This window comes from Salmo salar, chromosome 03 (assembly GCF_965601325.2).
Source record: "Salmo salar chromosome 03, fSalSal1, whole genome shotgun sequence".
NCBI classification, from domain to species: domain Eukaryota; kingdom Metazoa; phylum Chordata; class Actinopteri; order Salmoniformes; family Salmonidae; genus Salmo; species Salmo salar.
Window position 1 is genome coordinate 33,625,163 of NC_138293.1, and position 18,965 is coordinate 33,644,127.

At 39.3% G+C, this 18,965-nt stretch overlaps 1 protein-coding gene across 6 annotated transcripts in view; it reads right to left on the bottom strand.

Annotated features, from left to right (window-relative positions):
- Positions 1-266: 266 nt before the first annotated feature.
- st18 (ST18 C2H2C-type zinc finger transcription factor) overlaps positions 267-18,965 on the bottom strand; it is a 41,374-nt gene continuing 22,675 nt past the window's right edge. For 3 of the 6 annotated variants that reach the window (XM_014191147.3, XM_045714731.2, XM_045714732.2), the window contains 17 exons: positions 17,672-18,469; positions 16,462-16,596; positions 14,964-15,054; positions 14,769-14,861; positions 12,156-12,445; positions 11,325-11,539; positions 8,861-9,103; positions 8,230-8,342; positions 7,430-7,492; positions 6,987-7,055; positions 6,121-6,183; positions 5,750-5,830; positions 3,722-3,946; positions 3,444-3,532; positions 3,162-3,265; positions 2,929-3,075; positions 267-2,630 (listed from right to left, as the gene is read on the bottom strand). In XM_014191147.3, the coding sequence (XP_014046622.1) occupies positions 2,490-2,630; positions 2,929-3,075; positions 3,162-3,265; positions 3,444-3,532; positions 3,722-3,946; positions 5,750-5,830; positions 6,121-6,183; positions 6,987-7,055; positions 7,430-7,492; positions 8,230-8,342; positions 8,861-9,103; positions 11,325-11,539; positions 12,156-12,445; positions 14,769-14,861; positions 14,964-15,054; positions 16,462-16,596; positions 17,672-18,469 (2,960 nt within the window). In that variant the 3' untranslated portion in view covers positions 267-2,489. The remainder of the gene's footprint in view (positions 2,631-2,928; positions 3,076-3,161; positions 3,266-3,443; positions 3,533-3,721; positions 3,947-5,749; positions 5,831-6,120; positions 6,184-6,986; positions 7,056-7,429; positions 7,493-8,229; positions 8,343-8,860; positions 9,104-11,324; positions 11,540-12,155; positions 12,446-14,768; positions 14,862-14,963; positions 15,055-16,461; positions 16,597-17,671; positions 18,470-18,965) is intronic. The other 3 variants (XM_014191149.3, XM_014191151.3, XM_014191148.3) reach the window with 3 other exon arrangements.

Below are 18,965 nucleotides of genomic sequence, written 5' to 3' on the forward strand. Positions count from 1 at the left end.
TGATTGAATGGGTTTCAATTAATATACATATCAGCAACCAAATTGTCAGCAATGCACAAAGAATAGGCCTATATACCTGTATTTTCCTACTTTCTCATCTGAGATGTCTTGTCTTATTGCAACTCACCACCAGGTGGCACAGACTTGTCATCCTCAGGTATTGACTTCATGAAGCTACAGTGACAGTATGGGGAGGAAAGTGATCCAATGCACAAATATGGCAACACCAACATACTGTACTACATTACGTCTGAGAATCACACACAACCATTTAAAAAGTTTTATTTCTACCATACACAAACTGTACAACACAGCGCATATCTGCTTATGAAATAGCAAAAGTAATACTTTCGATTTACAAACTACTTGAACTGAAAAAGCATAACATTTGAATGAAAAAGGAAAGAAAATACAATACAGTTTCATCATACTAATATCATTCCACAAAAATCCAGTTCACATTACAAAACATCAAATACTAACAGGGAAAAATAAATATTCTTCACAAAACTTCCTGAGCAAACAATGTGTGGTATATGAATTAAATATTACGAATTATAAATAAATTAACACAATTATTAAGTTAAACAAAATGTTAAATGATTACATTTCTCAAGATTACAATTCTTTACAATGTGTTGAGTATTTGAATAAAAGAAAGAATTTTTCTCGACAAGTGTCCTTAATTTGGCTATGTTTTGCAGATATGCACTTCTTCGAATTCTTCCTCAGGACATGTGTAGTAGGCCTAGTCAAACTCAATTTATTGTAACTTGATAGGACTATCAACCCATGCAAACTTCAAAATAATAACATTGTACTGTGACATCAAGAGCAATGCTCACAAACAAAGAAAGCGTCATCTTTCTCTGGAACCCCAGGGCAATAGAACTCAACTGAAATACAACAGAAAAAAAGTGAAAGTGCAACTGATTCACAACTCAATTTAAGAATAAATAAAACATAAACAATTGAAAACAAACAGTTAAGAACTAGCAATATCATTGTTTGTTTGTCCCTTTTTGCTTCAGGTAATAGTGATGAACTGAAAATCCAAATTATTGACAGTTTGCAAAATGATTGACAGGTTGAAAATACATGCTGGCCCTAAAGAACCGGCAGTGATATTTACGCCACCAAGTGCCTTTTGGGGGATATTTTGAAATTGGTGTGACTACTGAAACCGAAATGCCACCGACCATCATTAAGTAATAATGAGCATACATTTTAAAAGGTGTCATAATAGTTGAACTCAGAGTAAATGTTTGTATGGTGGTGGTTCATTTCTTCTAACACCTTCCTCGCCATTTTTTTTTCCATGCTGAAAATAAGTAAAAAGTTAAAAAAAAAGCACTAACACTTCTTAACCTGTGATACTTCAAGACCTGACTTTGAGATTACAGCTACTGAGACGATGCTTAAATATTTGAAATGGCATATAAACAGTCATTAAGAACATTTTCTCCTTTGAAAATAAGTGTACTGTATAATAAATTACACACCATCCACATAATACTGTCCTACCACAAAACAGAGAACTGTATATTTTATGTATTCATTTACACGTAGGCACATATATGCACACACAGTGTGTGCACAGAAGGCAGTTTAATATCTATATAATTTAAGAAAAAGAAAGACAATATCTTGTCAAAGTGGATTTATCAATTTTCTTAGTGCTGTCAGTTGCTCTATTCTAGCAACACACTCAAAGTTGAATTTGACATTCAGTTAATTGAATGAAATAAAACAATGTTGCATTTTGCTAAGAGCCAAACGCAACTCCCCAATTGCAGTCAACTTTTAACATATTGTTGAATTATGAGTGTACAGTACAGTAGCATTGCATTTTTGAGTCTTCATTTTGTCTTACCATACATTCAGGGTTGAATATTAAATAGAAATCGAAAGCAACAATTAAAAAAAATGTTGATTCTGGATTATTCTAGTAGAGTTCATGGGAGATCCAAATTGTTTTATTAGAATCTGATCTGACATATAAATAAACCACCACTAGACGGCGAAAGAGAGCTATGATTAAAACTGGAATGTGCTTCAACTTAATATACAATTAGTCAAAGGATTTCAAATATTTAGCATTTTACAATCATAGAAATACAATTTAAAAAATGTTAAAATAAATACATTGATGAATAAAGATGATAAATAGCAATAACATAACAATGACAAAAAATAACAAATACAGATTTAAATCAAGCAAACCATACAAAATAATTAAGTGCAAGGGGGGTAGAAATCTCACCAGAAGTAACATGTCAAGTGAATACAGAAGCATTAAAAAACATGAAAAATTATTTTCAGCTGGTAATTGTCTCAGTGCAATGTATTCAACTGTGAAATGTTGACACATTTCCCAAAGCTTTGTCTTATACATGCAACTAAGCCAGCACTGCACTCTCCAGGAAAAACACAGTCATCCAATACCATTATCCCAACTCAAAGATACCTCCTCTTGGTGGCTTGACAGCTTAAACGTGGATTCCCTTTATAGCCTGTTTGATATTATCCAAGAGAGCCTTACACTCGGGAGAGTAGTCGTGCTCCGAGTTGTTGTACATATCTGTTAATGTGTTCACATAGGCTTCGAAATTATGCTCACTTATGGGCCCCTGGAACACAAACATGTTCTAATATTAGTTCACAAACTGAAGCATATAGTGAGAATAGGAATTTAATACCACTATAGCAGGGTTTACCAAACTCGGTCCTCTGGACCCCAAGGGGTGCACGTTTTGGGTTTTTCCCTAGCACTACACAGCTAATTCAAAACAGTGTAGTGTTCGGGCAAAAACCAAGACGCGCACCCCTCCCAAGGACCGAGTTTGGAAAATGCTGCACTATAGATAGAAATATGGTTACAAAATGCTACACGTGCAAGTGGGGAGGTTCGGATGAGGACTACTGTACCATTTCAGGCAGTTGGATGTCTGTGAGACTGTTGATGAGAGCTTGGCTGAGGCGAGCTAACTCCTTCAGAAGGCTGTCGTTGTGCTGTTCAATCATTTTGTTCTCCTCCTCAATTGTCTTCAGGTTACATTCCATTGACGAAATCTGCTTTCAGGGAAGAGGAAAACTTGTCAAACTGAATCAGGCCGGAGTCCTTTGAAAACCATCATATCATCACAGATGTGGATATTTACCTGGGTCTGCAGTTGCATCATGTCAGCTTCTATTTTCAGGTTGGATTCATTCAGTTCCTTGATTTCATGATCCAAGTGTTGCATGTCATCGTCGTTGTCGACTCCTGTTGGGAAAATGGAGAGTACTCTTCTGAAGTTCAAACTAAACCTGCTACTGTGCTTCAGTGGATCAACTAGGAGGGGGTCTACACATACTTTGATGGTACTAAGAGGAACATTTCCATAAAATATATTATCCTGCCAAAGCATATACTGTATGTACAATACACCACCAAGACTTACCACTGCTTGCTTTCAGTTTAATGGTCACCATCTCCTCTCCTGACATCTTCTTCTTTATACTTTGAGCATTAAGTGGGCATCCAGACAAACTATTTAGAAGTAAAATTCAAATTACAAAAAAATATTACCAACTCACAAATGTCAATCTCAAAGCTATTTAGTTGTTCAATGAGTGCGCCTTTAATTAAGAGTCAGTGATCAAGGATAGTAGTATCAATAGAAATGATAAACATTTCCCTGGAATCGTCCGGGACAAAATTGATGCGGTGCAACCTCACCTTCTATGGGTGACAAACACGTTATTGGCGTGTCCAAGGCCATTGCAGCCGGGCAAGGGACAGTGGGGCAGTTCCTGTTTGCAGGCCTTATTCCAGGGGAAGGGGAGGCCATTGATGGATGACTCGTTCTGCCTCTTGGCAGTGAGGGGGCAGCTCCCTGCACTGCGGTGAGATGTGTACTTCCCCGATGTGTGGCCCTGCCCATCACAACCTATCACTGGACACCTAGTAGGGAGATGAACAAGGGTTCTGTTCAGGAGGATTTTATGTTACAAAACATTCAGCTAGAAATGCATCGCATAGAACAGATATGATTATCTGTCAGATAGAATATGGAACTGTGTCAGGTCTATTCATTATATATCTACATTTTCAGAATACACCCAGGAGTCTGTTACTATCTGATGTGCTCCCCTTATACTGCTAGTGGAGAGATTCATGTTGTCACACAGACTGTTGACAAAGTACAGAGTGCTGCTGTGAGAGACGTCTATTCTCATTCCGATGAGGCAGAGGAGAAAGATTATTGTCACCAGTAAGCTGTTTTTCCCTCAGAATAGTTTGGCAGTTCAGGCAGATGTAGTAAATACAGTATGATCTGAGATATGTAAATCTATCGCTGTTTACAGTTTAGGTACAATGGAAATGTAAGTAGATCAAAATGCTGTCGACTGAGTTGCGACGACTTTACTTAACCTGTTAAACCACACATAATACATACATACATACTCAAACAAATCATTTGCACAGTTCATAAATATCCCTCACTAACTAGACCGGAAGAGTTGTCAAACCATTACGTTGATTAATCCAGTCAAATGCTGATTAAAAATGTATTCAACAAAACTGACAACAGGCTCAAGTAATCGTATCAACCAAGTTGCTAATCCACAAAAACTTTGGAATAATAAACACATACAGTTTGATATAGCCTACATATACAGTACTAGGTAGGTTATTGGTGGTTGTAATCTAAAAACATAAGCACAAGTCTTGTTGAATATTATTAAGAGTTATAAGGGTAATTACATTTTTCCAGCTCTGTTTTCTACAGGTCAGTAATGGAGTGACATGAATTACACATAATTGTCATGTATCCTGTCATTGTGAAAGAATGTAATTTTGAGGGTTACTGAACTCTTCCCTTATTGGTAAAGGTGAAAGGCAGGTTGAGATGGTACAAATGGAACACAGAGCTAGCTTACAAACAGAGTACTACTGTAACGAAGCTTGTTGTTGCACCTAGTTGTTCAGAGTACTGCTAGCACTTAGAGGACAAAACAACCCCATTACTTCCATCCATCCACACACCACAAGTAGATGTAAGGCACCAGGACAATAGAAGCATGCCATATGGCCTACAATTTACAATAATCTAGTAACATTACAGATGCACTACATGTAGGTAGATTCGAACTAGCAACCTTTCGGTTATTGGCCCAACGCTCTTACCGCTAGGCTACCTGTCGCTCCCCCGCCCTCTCTTAATGTGTATGCGATTTATTCCAGTCTAATTCCTAAGCTCTTGGCCCTGCATTAGTAATTAAAAAGAATGGGAAATCTGTGTCTGTCCAGATGTAGAAGTAAACAAGGTCTCATACATCTGACTTTGGATTTAAGCAGCAGCAGCAATCAATTACATTATTTTTTTAAGACCAATATCAGTTTTTCCAGAGACAACTGCATCTAGAATAATTCAGCTTTACATCAGTGAATCAAAGCTTTGTACCCATACAGAAGTATGGGGGACCTGTAATAAACAATACATGATGATAAGGAAAACACTCACAAGAGAGTGATAAGACAACTCAAAAGTATTACAGTGTTTGAAACATGTATTATACACATGTTGTTAATCCTTGATATATGATCTACTAATGATGGGCAGAAAAACAATTTCCTTTTCATTTTTCTGGTATAATGACCTCTTAACAACAGGATGCAAGTATTTTCATTCATTGAGACAGCAATCATGTAGTCATGCCAGTAAAAAAATGGAAAACAACAATCATAAGAATAATCTCTTACTTCATTTCTTGGTTGTCTTTTTCATCTTTGTTTGGTGTAAGCTTCAAGCCTCCCTTTCTGGCACGTGGACATCCTGACAAACTACAAATGTTTAGAGACAATACGGTTTAACAATAATGAACACTAATTTAGGGCTAAAATCAAGCAAACTCTTCCATCAGTGATTCTCACAAAGCATGTCATTGAACACAACATTCTAAACAACAAAATCAGTTTTCAAGAATCAGTTAGGTGTCGTCAGAATCGTATCTTCTTGGATATACAACAGTTTACCAAAAGTCAAAGATGAATAAATTCATAAAATAAACAACAAGATTCAAACACATTTCTATTAATCAATTCAGTCATTCATGTCATCCAGTCTAGACTACCTTCTGTGTGAAGCATAATTCCCGGTCACGTGTCCAGATCCATCACATCCAAGTGTTGGGCACCTGCAGGTGGAGAGACAGACAAAACAGGTGAAACTCTGGAACAATTATATAATATTTAAATGCATTAAAAAAAGGAAGGCAAAGGGCCTTTATGAGGTCAGGAGATATACAGTACATTGCATTATGTACACTGAGTGTACAAAACATTAGGAACACAGGCTCTTTACATGACATAGACTGAACAGGTGAAAGCTATAATCCCTTATTGATGTCACCTGTTAAATCCATTTCAATCAGGGGAGGAAACAGGTTAAAGAAGGATTTTTAATCCATTGAAAGGGTGAATGGGCAAGACAAAAGATTTAAGTGCTTTTGAACGGGGTATGGTAGTTGGTACCAGGCGCACCGTTTCGAGTGTGTCAAGATCTGCAACGCTGCTGGGTTTTTTCATGCTAAACAATTTCCCATGTGTATCTAGAATGATCCACCACCCAAAGGACATCCAGCCAACGTGACACAACTGTGGAAAGAATTGAAGTCAACATCCCTGTGGAATGCTTTTGACTCCTTGTAGAGTCCTTGCCACAACGAATTGAGGCTGTTCTGAGGGCAAAAGGGGCTGCAACTCAATATTAGGAAGGTGTTCTTAATGTTTTGTACACTCAGTGTATACAGCCTGGTCACACAAAGTGGAGAAAAGTCCAAATTCAATATAGTCAATGTATTGTATGACTAAAACAGCATGAGACCAGGTAGAATGTATAATGTAATCCAATAAAATAGTACAAAGTTGAGTGAGTGGATACAAACAGGTGAACTACTGGCTGGAAACAGTTGATGATGACTGAAAGGACAACGCGTACTTTAGTTCCTGAGAGTTGGCTGCCATCAGTGATTTGAGAGTCTTGTCAGCCAGGGGACACCCAGATACACTACAGACAGAGGATCCACACCAGAGAGTTATTACAATGAACCCTTTGATCATAGTTCAATTCAATTGAAGTCTGACAGTGATTGATATACTGTACAGTGCAATGTGGCAGAGAGGTCATCCTCTCCCAAACCATATGATAACCATTTGCATTGTCATCTTAAGTTTGTACAGTTGTTTTCTGTCCAACGTTTCAATACAATTACAAGGTAGTTTTAAATTACTTAAATTCCACAGCAACAATAAGGTTGCAACAAAATAAATAGTTTCATTTTCAGCAGCATATAATGCTGATCAACATGAAACAATCCACATAGTTCCTCTGAACCAGGCCTTACAGTATTTACTAGCTGGTGTTAACGAGTGTGTAATTACCTTCGATGTGACGCATAATTTCCTGTTACATGGCCACTACCGTCACAGCCGGGGGTAGGACAGCTGCAGAGAACACAACACTTAGTTAGACCATATTCTACAATACATGGACTTTCAATACAGTGTATTAACCTTTTTAACACGACGTTGAATTGTTATTAGTGGAATTGGAAGTGTGAAGTGTTAGTACAGCAGGAAATTTAGTAGAACATATTTTACTCCCGAACACATTCACTACAACAATGACTCTGAAGGTGTTTATTTGGAGTGGCAGAAAGTTGTTCATTAAAAGGTGCTCACTTGGAAGATCTAATTGTTTTCTGTAAACTACTCAATCGTATCTAACCATAAAGTGAATCAAATCCCCAGAGCCAAACTCAAGAGAACATACAGAGTCTAACTACAAAGTCAAGAGTGGTAAACTGAGGACATACGGACATGTAAAAACTCACTTTTAACAAGATACATTTCCTCTCCACATGAACCTGCAGACATACCAGTCACAACGATATGTAATATATAATAGGTAACAATATAAGAGCTAATAATAGGATAGATCATGTCCAGTGCATTTCACTGAGCGTGTATTCAGTCACCCCACTTATAATATACTGCCCCATTTAAAAGGTCTGGTCGGGAATTACACTTTTGTTATTAATACTGACCATCTGTCAGCTGACCTTTTTAGAGGGAAATGCACATTATACACAGATGACTGAGCAAAGAAGCCTCAATATGTCAATTTCTCCCCTCATTGGACCCCCAGAATGAGCAGACCCGACATGTTTAACATGATATACCTCATCAGCTCTTTCTTAGCATCTCTTAAGAGCATCTTGGTCTTGGGGCTTAACATGCTTGCGTCTCCGGAGTAGCTCTGGTTCTCCAGAGAAGCTTCATCAAAATCCTCCTGCTGAGAGACATATGTACATTTCAAATGGACCCTTTTCACTATATTGTGCAATACTTTTGACCAGAGCCATGGACCCTAGTCAAAAGTAGCGCACTACATAAGAAATAGGGTGCCATTTCGGATGCAGTCTTAATAATAAAGTGTCTTTAAAAATCTGCTTAACATCCTGACTTCCTGTCTCAGTCTTGAGTTTTGAACATTATCAATGAAAACGTCCCACTTATTACTCTTAAAACACAAGCCTAGGGGTTAGGCGGTAAGGCTGAGGTATTACGCTTAAGGATACTTACAGTAAACCATACATCCATTTAAAGTCACATTTAATCCACACGGACAGTATTTATGACGTATATACTTGTGATGTAAAACATTTGGATTTACTTCCTCAAAGACTCTGTGTTCAGCGCCAGATGTTGTCGTCGGTGAGTTAATAACAGTACAAATGTCATGGCCTTTTAAATCAACAACAACCAGGAATACCAGCTGTGAGGAACACTGTCTTTAACAAGAGTTTTTACCTCTCTGTCGTGCATCATTTGTTGTGCTTTGCTGAAGTTGAGAGGTGTGTCCCAGGCGTCTCTCTCACACAGGGAATGGTAGAAGGCCGGGCTGATGTGCACACTGCCGGCCTGCTTGAGAGTGGACTCAGGAGGGGACAGGGCAACGTCTCCCAAAGGCACCTTGGGTGGGGCATTCACCTCCCGACTTTTCTTCATACTCAGGTCCAGAGTGCCGTTCTCATCCACTTCTATGGGCATGTCCTAAATGAGAAGAAGTTCACAAGTCAGACTCTGTAATAGTCAGCAGGTAATTCACTTTTTTGAAATAGTCAACTGTCTTTAATAAAAAACATACAGGTATGCCAGTTTCATGGGAAATAAAAATATGTGGGTTATGAAGTTATGAAGATTGAAATTCATATATTTCCATGACATACCTTAGCACCAACTACAATGCTTTAAGTGTGCGCCACTCTGAAAATGACAACTATAATTCCTGTGTGAGAAATAACTTGAATTGCACCTCAAATACACATTTACATGAAAATAAGACACAGAGTGATTATCTAACACCGGGGTAAAGTGTGGTGTTAAGCCAGCATTAATTCTGTTGAACAAAATAATAATCGTTGCTTGGTGTGTAGTGTTTTTGTGACAGCTGTGTAATCTATCTGTTTTCTAGGACACAAAACCAAGATGGCAGCTGGGGGGGTGCTGGTTTTAGGTCATCACCATTAAAACAAAAATTAAAAAGCTTAATGCAGCATACGTTTTCTCACTGACAGATGTGTTACTCATTCTGTGTTATGTGAAATGCTGGGCTGTGTGCTTCAGCTTTATAGGTTTTATAGTATTAAAAGTTTTACCTCATTAAATGCCGAAATACGGCCTATAAATGAAACCAATTATTCAACGCATATGTCCCATTAAACCTATCCCCCATTATTTTTGTAACAAAAGAGAGCCTTTCAAATTAATTAAAGGGGATAATTTTCATGGACATTGCATGCGTGTGTGGCTGTCCATTTTAATTATGTCTGTGATGGTGACATGTCTGTAGCTAATCTCAATTGCATGAACTTTTCACATTGAGTTGTGATGCATTTTTGTTGCATTTGCATCACTGGTAGCCTACAGAGATACAACAAACATATGAGTTGCATGGGCCCATACAGTGTACTGTATGCTACATAAGTCCAATGCAGAAGAGCACAAATGATTAAGTTGCTAACACTGTTTTATTCATTCAGTGGGTTGGCACCTGGTACAGGACCACATTCTCAGCTCACCAAGCTGGGTTCTGTACTGTGTAGGTGTTGGAAACCTTGAATCATTTATCTATCAATATTCTGTCATAAATTACATAATGCAGAGAGGCCTTGTTTGGGTTTTGAGAGATTAGTTGTTATGCTCAAACTTAATGCATAGGAAAGCCAAGTTTCAGTTCAGTTGAGAGTATTATGGTTTTCCACGTAGTGGACAGGGCAGTTGTTTTTTTTCCCCCCTCTAGAGATTATACAGGACCTGCACAAATGGGTCAAGTTTTCAACTAAACTGGTGCACATTTAATAAATCACTGAGATTTTGGTTTTGTGTGAATAAAAGATTTCAGCTAATGAGTCCTTCAGCTGATTGGTTTAATCCACTGAACTAGTTTTATAGGCCATCTGATAGAGACACAGCTTATCCTGGATAATATATTACTAAGCAAAAATATATTCCGCCATCTGCAGCATGCAAGACACACTTTCATACAGTTCTACATTTTTTTCCTTTTCTTTTTTTCTATTACCATAAAGGTAGAAATCATATGCATGACCACATGTTTTACATAAACTACAGAGTCTAATTGTAATTGAGAAATAAGGGTGTTTGTAACAGTTAGGAAGAGTTTGTGCATATATTATGACGTCATTTTGTGACCGTAAGGTTTTTGTTGGTTGTTCAGGCGCACAAAATTGTTTCTTGAGGCAAGCCGAAGTCAGTAACCGAAGTCTACGCCCCTTCGTCAGTGATTGGTCAACAGTAGGGATTCTTCAGTGAAGTCTTTGTTATCATTCAACGAGAGACGACTCATTTTCATGCACATTTTGTTATTTAGAAATACTGCACCAAACATCTTATTTAGAGGTAAAATTGAGCGACTAAGATCTCATCGGCAAAAAACATCAAAATTAATGACAGATTTCTTCGGTTATCTTTGATTAATTGTGACTATTACCATAAAAGTAGAAACTACAGAGTCTAATTGTAATTGAGAAATAAGGCTGATAGTATTTTTTTTCTTTTGATGTGATTATATAAATTTTCTTTTGTGTACATTAAAGCTTTATGGAAGGGAACCTCTTGTTTCCCTGCCACCAGAGACACGATCTCTTTGCCAAAAACAGTCCTTTTGATGTTTCTCCCTTTTTATACACAAATCAGAGTTGCTTTAAAATGACCCCATTAAATACCTTTCCAAGTGGTCTAATTTGATTACCTTTGTGGAGGATGCCAGGGGCCGGCCGGAGATGGAGATGGCCTCCATGTTGCTTCGGTAGCGGGTTGAGAGGTTGAGGATGGCGGTGGTGGCTGCGGTGTCTTGGAGCCCCTCACATCCCGGTTTGTAATGGGTGGGTGGGCTGTGCCGTCCGGGGTCAGGCGTGGGCAGGAGGTTGCCAGGGGCACCCAGGAAGCCAGTGTACTGTAGAGCTGCTAGATAACAGAACACACATTCAGCAAGTTACACAGAGATACAGGAACAACTGATTATACTCACTATATTATGGTGCATCGTGCAACCAGCTATACATTTGCTGTTACTGTGTGGTTGCAATGGAATCAGTCTGTGCTTGAATAAATAAAGTCTGTGTTGATAAAACATGTATTTCTTGATAAAATGACAATTCTCTCAGGATCTGACAGATCTGTTAAAATCAAATGTTTTATTTAAAAAAAAATCCTACTAGCACTGACTTTGCTGATAGCTACTTTGTGAAAAAATGTACTTACTACGACTAAGATACGTGGTTGTCCCACCTAGCTACCTTAAGATGAATGCACTAACTGTAAATCGCTCTGGATAAGAGCGTCTGCTAAATGACTAAACTGTAAATGTAAGCAATACTAAACAAGCATGATTGTCTTGTTTACAGGAACCGTGTGAGTGTGTTGCATACTCGTAGTTTGGATGTTGTCTGACCATTTATGGGCTGCACATTTGTGGCAGAAGATGAGCGACACTTGCACATTAAATCCATTTAATGTGGCTTGACACATGCCCCCCCCCCCCCCCCCCCCCCCGGAATCAAATAAAATGTGCGAAACTCACAGTCAGGGAAGTGTGAAGGAGAGATTTTTTGGTCCTGGTTGGGTGCCATCAGAGGTTGTTTGCCGAAGACCTGTGCATCAAAGCTGGCGTAATCAAAGCGGATCTTGCTGTACTTGTCCATGTCCTTGGTGAGGTTGGCTTGCAAGGCGGCGGTGACAGGATGGTGATGGGCGAACCTGTAGCTGTACTGGTTGAACTCCAACTTCTTCATGAGGGGGCCGAGAGGTCTGGTTGGAGAAGAATCCAAGAAGACGAGGTGTTGTTGTTGGATTTGATGAGGAGAGTGGCTACTGTATGTGTCAAATAAAGTGCATGTAAGGAACTAGGAAATTGACACATATAGTGGCAAGAAAAAGTCTGTGAACCCTTTGGAATTACCTGGACTTCTGCATAAATTGGTCATAAAATGTAATCTGATCTTCATCTAAGTCACAACAATAGACAATCACACAAACAATTATACATTTTCATGTCTTTATTGAACACACCGTTTCAACATTCACAGTGCAGGTTGGAAAAAAGCATGTGAACCCTTGGATTTAATAACTGGTTGACCCATCTTTGGCAGCAATAACCTCAACCAAACGTTTTCTGTAGTTGCAGATCAGACCTGCACAACAGTCAGGAGGAATTTTGGACCATTCCTCTTTACAAAACTCTTTCAGTTCAGCAATATTCTTGGGATGTCTGGTGTGAACCTCTCTCTTGAGGTCATGCCACAGCATCTCAATCGGGTTGAGGTCAGGACTGACTGGGCCACACCAGAAGGAGTATTTTCTTCTGTTGAAGCCATTCTGTTGTTGATTTACTTCTGTCTTTTGGGTCGTTGTCCTGTTGCATCACCAAACTTCTGCTGAGCTTCAATTGGCGGACAGATAGCCTTACACTCTCCTGCAAAATCTCTTGATAAACTTGGGAATTCATTTTTGTCGATGATAGCGAGCTGTCCAGGCCCTGAGGCAGCAAAGCAGCTCCAAACCATGATGCTCCATTCACCATACTTTACAGTTGGGATGAGGTTTTGATGGTGTGCTGTGCCTTTTTTTTCTCCACACATAGTGTTGTGTGTTCCTTCCAAACAACCCAACTTTAGTTAAATCTGTCCACAGAATATTTTGCCAGTAGCGCTGTGGAACATCCAGATGCTCTTTTGCGAACTTCAGACGTGCAGCAATGTTTTTTTTGGACAACAGTGGCTTCTTCCGTGGTGTCCTCCCATGAACACCATTCTTGTTTAGTGTTTTGCGTATCGTTGACCCGTCAACAGAGATGTTAGCATGTTCCAGAGATTTCTGTAAATCTTTAGGTGACACTCTAGGATTCTTCTTAACCTCATTGAGCATTCTGCGCTGTGCTCTTGCAGTCATCTTTGCAGGACGGCCACTCCTAGGGAGTGTAGCAACAGTGCTGAACTTTCTCCATTTATAGACAATTTCTCTTACCGTGGACTGATGAACATCGAGGCTTTTAGAGATACTTTTTTAACCCTTTCCAGCTTTATGCAAGCCCACAATTCTTAAACGTGGGTCTTCTGAGATCTCTGTTGTTCGAGGCATGGTTCACATCAGGCAATGCTTCTTGTGAATAGCAAACTCAAATGTTGTTGAGTGTTTTTTATAAGGCAGGGCAGCTCTAACCAACATCTCCAATCTCGTCTCAACGATTGTACTCCAGGTTAGCTGACTCCTGACTCCAATTAGCTTTTGGAGAAGTCATTAGCCTAGGGTTTCACATACTTTCCCCAACCTACACTGTGAATGTTTAAATGATGTATTCAATATAGACAAGAAAATGCAATAATTTGTGTGTTATTAGTTTAAGCAGACTGTGTGTGTCTGTTGTTGTGAATTAGATGAAGATCCGATCTTATTTTATAACCAATTTATGCAGAAATCCAGATCATTCCAAAGGGTTCACATACTTTTTCTTGCCACTGTACATGCACATTATGCACAACATGCCGTGGAAGAGGTGGTGGTGATTGTGGAAGTAATAGAACATTGAATAATATCGATACGAGGTGGTTGTGAAGGAATGGACATGGTGTCGTTTGAATCATATAGTGATATCAACGTCCTCTTCCTGGATTGTGGGGATCTGATCTGTATTGTACGTTATCACACAGGCATGTTGCCCAACTAATTCATTTTGTATGAGTAGGCAGTCTGCCTGTCATTTCTCTTCAGGGAACAAAGGGTTCTTATGCTCTGCGTCTCTAATAGGGAGAATCTCATGGGACCTTAGCCCATTGCTTAAGAACAAATGATACTGAGAAACCATATCTGTGATGCTTTGCTAGGCTATATATTGTCATTCCTTTTACAATACACTGACTGGATAAACTGGACACGATACTGTAAATGTTAATCAGCATAGCTCCTGCTTTGATATGATATTGATAGTCAACGAGCACAAACACTGTTTTATATCAAAGGGACTATGCTCTCAGAATAAATGTTTTATAGTATAGTTTTCAATGTCTCATCGGTTTACTGTCATCATAATGTATGTCCACATGCGCTTCAATAATCGTCAACAGTCTGAGTGACAGTACTGCAATATTACAGCTTTAACATGTGTTATAACATACATTCTCAGTCCATGTGATTTTACCTGGACAATCGTTCTGGTGCTTGTCTGCATTTGGGGCTCTCCTCTTGAGGTTTGGAGACTTTCACTGCAGCAGCAATGGGGCAGCCTGAGAGACTGGAGGAGGAGGAATAGGAGGAAATCAAACCCATTAGTCTAACATTGAACCTGTCTATGTACAGTTTGTCATTTTTAATAGGTTAGTCCTGCAGGCTGTACCTCCGGTGGGTGCTACGATTGCTGTTTACATGGCCTCTTCCTGTGCACCCGGGAGTAGGACACTTGAGGACGTTTTCATGCATGGCCAGGACTGGGGACAGACAGGAGAGGAGAGGGCCAGTAGGTGAAACAGTAGGGTTAGTAGCAGGAGAGCTGTACTGTACATCAGTGGTGAATATACTGCATCAGCGGTGACATCATTTAGAGTAGGCATAGGAGTCATAGGAGTGCCAAGAGTTAACATAATTAACAGACATGAGAAGACAGGAAAATAATCAAGTTGAAAACTATAGGCATACATTCGGCTTGTTCATTTCTTGATAATTTTATTCAATTAACACATTGCTTATGTACTGACATCAGAAAGAAACCATGGTTATAGTGCACAGATCCTTTGAAGACACAAGCATCTCTAACTAACACTGTTCCCATTGTCAGTGCACTGTGTGTTGGTTGCATAATGTAAATACCTTAGTGGAAATAAGACTATAACAAGAAAGCGCTGATATTTTTTTCATAAAACATTGTCATTGTTGGAGTTCCACTCGGTATCCTTGGAAACTTTTATTTTCTGTACATATTTTCCAATTAGTTTGCTGGTTTTGTCTATTTATTTTTGAATACAGAGTTAGTAACCCCTTTGATTTGCAAACACTGCCTCTGGTCTAAGAGCACATGCTTTCATATTGAACAAAATGTAATTGCTTTTTATGTTCCTTTTGTAACATCAGTGTTTAATGTTGGATGTTTATTATGTTACATTGAAATGACTAAATCACAGCCAATAAAAAAGCCTTTTCAATATTCTGAAATTATAAGTAAACTCCAAGTTCCTAGGTGACAACAAGTATTATTTTTCTATTTGCATGATTCTATAAATGGAAATGTAGAGATGCCCTTCAATCAAAGAGTTTCTGCAACTACAGATCTTAATTTGACCACCTTGTTGCAGGAAATGTTAAACTTGCAGTTTATAAATGCATCTGTAATTTCCACTTTCAAATTTCAGACTTGATTTTCCCTTACGAAAAATGCATCAACCCCTACAAAAATGGCCTTCATTATAATCAACATAATAATTCACATGTCCTGTTGTTCCAGGATTACTGTCCTGCTGTAGCAAATTGGCTCAAATTAAGATCCTACATCTGTATTTGATAACTTCATGATTTCCTTCGAACATCAGAACTTATTTCATGATTGATAACAACATCTCATCTATTCTATGCGTACATGCTTGTACATGCTTGTGTATGTATGATGTATACAGCAGGTGTCTATATGACGGCAGGGGGCGGCAGTGTAGCCTAGTGGTTAGAGTGTTGGACTAGTAACCAAAAGGTTGCAAGTTCAAATCCCCGACCTGATAAGGTACGAATCTGTCATTCTGCCCCTGAACAAGGCAGTTAACCCACTGTTCCTAGGCTGTCATTGAAAATAAGAATTTGTTCTTAACTGACTTGCCTAGATTAAATAACAGTAAAATTCAAAAACTTACTCTCTGGGGGAACTCTAACTTTGTGGGGACAGCCAGACAGACTCCGGTGGTGGGGGTACAAACCAGTGACGTGGCCAGTTCCGTCACACCCAGGGGTGGGACACCTAATATCCTTCTTGTCTGGCCGTGGAGAGTCTGGGAGGAGACAATCAGCATTGACATTCACATATACTGTACATAGGCATACATAAGGTCACCTTTAAGAATGTTGCAGTATCATTCTTAACATGCTTCTATAACCTTCCTTACCACACAAACAAAGGTAATAGTTCATTAAAAAGTATTTTGGAAATATTGTCTTAGCTAATGAACCTAATTTAATTTGATTAAACTTGTAGAGGTTTTCTTGCATGAATGTTCCTCGAAAATGTATTTTAAGTGAGATTCTGGGAATTGCTAAGTGGAAACACACTTAAATACTGAAGCTACAGTGCTATAGATATACAGTAGCTACATAGAAACCTACAGATTGCAGGACAGTATCATGCAAAGAGCTAGACACTTTTTGCAAAATGCTTCTTTTAATCTGTCATTTTAGTTAAGGCTTCCAGTTCAACACAGGGCATTCATTTCTTAATGCCCATCCATCGAAAGATTACATCTGGGATTACACATTAGGCTTCAGTCATTTGAAGAATCAGTGGAAAACATGAGGGGTACTTTGGGTGGATTTAAGAGTTATGGTCATGGTTAAATATCCAGTTGATTCCTATCAAAATCCAATTTTCTGAGTAGTAGCAATTCCATCAGAAGATTTTTTTATTTTTTTTATTTTAGTCTGTTTATTTATTACTTCATTTGTTGCCAAAATGTTTTTAGTACTTAAGAGGATTTTTACCCTGCTCCTCCCTCCGATTTCCCCCTCGGAATATGGTTATTTTATTATTTTTATGTTTCGAAGAGCCTCATTATTAAAATCACAAGAGGTCTGATACGTACTAGATAAACATGCATAATCATGTCTGCTGCGTACTTATTTTATGCCCACTACTCTTCATTACAATAAGTGCAATATTCACTGTATGTAGTTCTACTGTGCTCAAGTTTCTGAAATAGTACCCAAACAAAAACAGAGAAAGGGCTTAAAGAAAAGGGTCCTCTCTGTCATCATGTTGATAAAGCCTGTTGTGAAAAAAACATAAACCTGATAAAAGAGCAAAAATCTTGAATTGACAAAGAAATAAGACATATTCAAATCTATTATCCATACCTTTGCATCCATGATAGCTCACCCTGGAGTTCACATCCAGTAGCCTTTGGTGCCTCCTCTCATTGGTCATCTGCTCCAGTAGGAACCTGTCCATCTCCCTGTAGGCGTTGTGGATGACATGCCTCTGCTCTGACTGCAGGACCATGGCCTGCTCCAGGAGGCTCAGGTTCACCCTCCCTCTGTCCCTGTCTCTGTCTCCTCTGTCTCTGTCCATCTCCAGGCCCAGCGGTCTCTCCATCTCTTGCAGGCCCAGCGCCCAGGCCTCCAGCTGGGGAGACCTCTCCACCTCTGGCTCCCCCTCACTGTCCTCCTCACTGGGGTTTGGTCGGTAGAGCCGCAGGGCCCCTGTCTGGAAGGGGCCTACTCTGCCCATGTTGTACCCCCTCAGGTCCGAGTCAGGATTGTCGTCTCTCATGTGTTGGTGGCCGTTCCTGCCCAATGGGTGTCCTTCTCCGGTGGTGGCTTTGGAGGGGCTGCTGTTGGAGCCGTTCACCCTGGCAGAATGAGACAGGGACAGAGGCTCCCACTCGGCTTTCCAGCTGTCCCCGTATGGGCTTTTACGTGGCGAGGAACTACAAGTCATACTCATCCTGTCCTGACTTTGGTCTTCTTCTTCCTCTTCTTCTTGGTTTCGTTCCTCCACCTCTTCATCTTCCAGAGTTTCCGAGGCGGCAACCTCCTCACGGAGAGAGTCATCAGTCACCACTTCAGACCATCCAAAGGAATCATGGGGTTTTGTTATTGAGTCCTGGCAGCCATTTATGTTGGGCACTTCATTAAGCGTATCTTGGCAACCATCTAAGAAACAAAGTAGGAGCAAAGAGAATAAAAAACGATGCTGTCAGTTTTGAATCAATTGTTCATGTTAAGGCCATGCTTTTCCGAGAACATTTGTCTGGGCAGAGAGAGTAACAATTTGTATGTCCCCATTTGAGCTTAGTTAGAATGTTTAGCAGAGACATTCAACGCACACTTCATGACAGTTTTCATGTCTTGAAAACGCATGTCTTGTAGTTTTAAATGACTGTTAAGAGGATTGACAAATCAAATATGTAATGAAAATAATAATAGTATGGACAGGACAGCAACTGCAAGATTATGCTACAATTCCTCAAGTACGTCAGAGATAATACATGAGACACTTATTTTGGCTAGCTGAACATGAAACCTAGAGATAAAGAAAAAGATTGTCTTCGTCTTCTTTAAAATCTCCAATCAGAATACAACAACTTGATATGGATTAAGACGGACCAGATTATGACAGAGATTTAGCCTACATCGCTTGTGACACTGA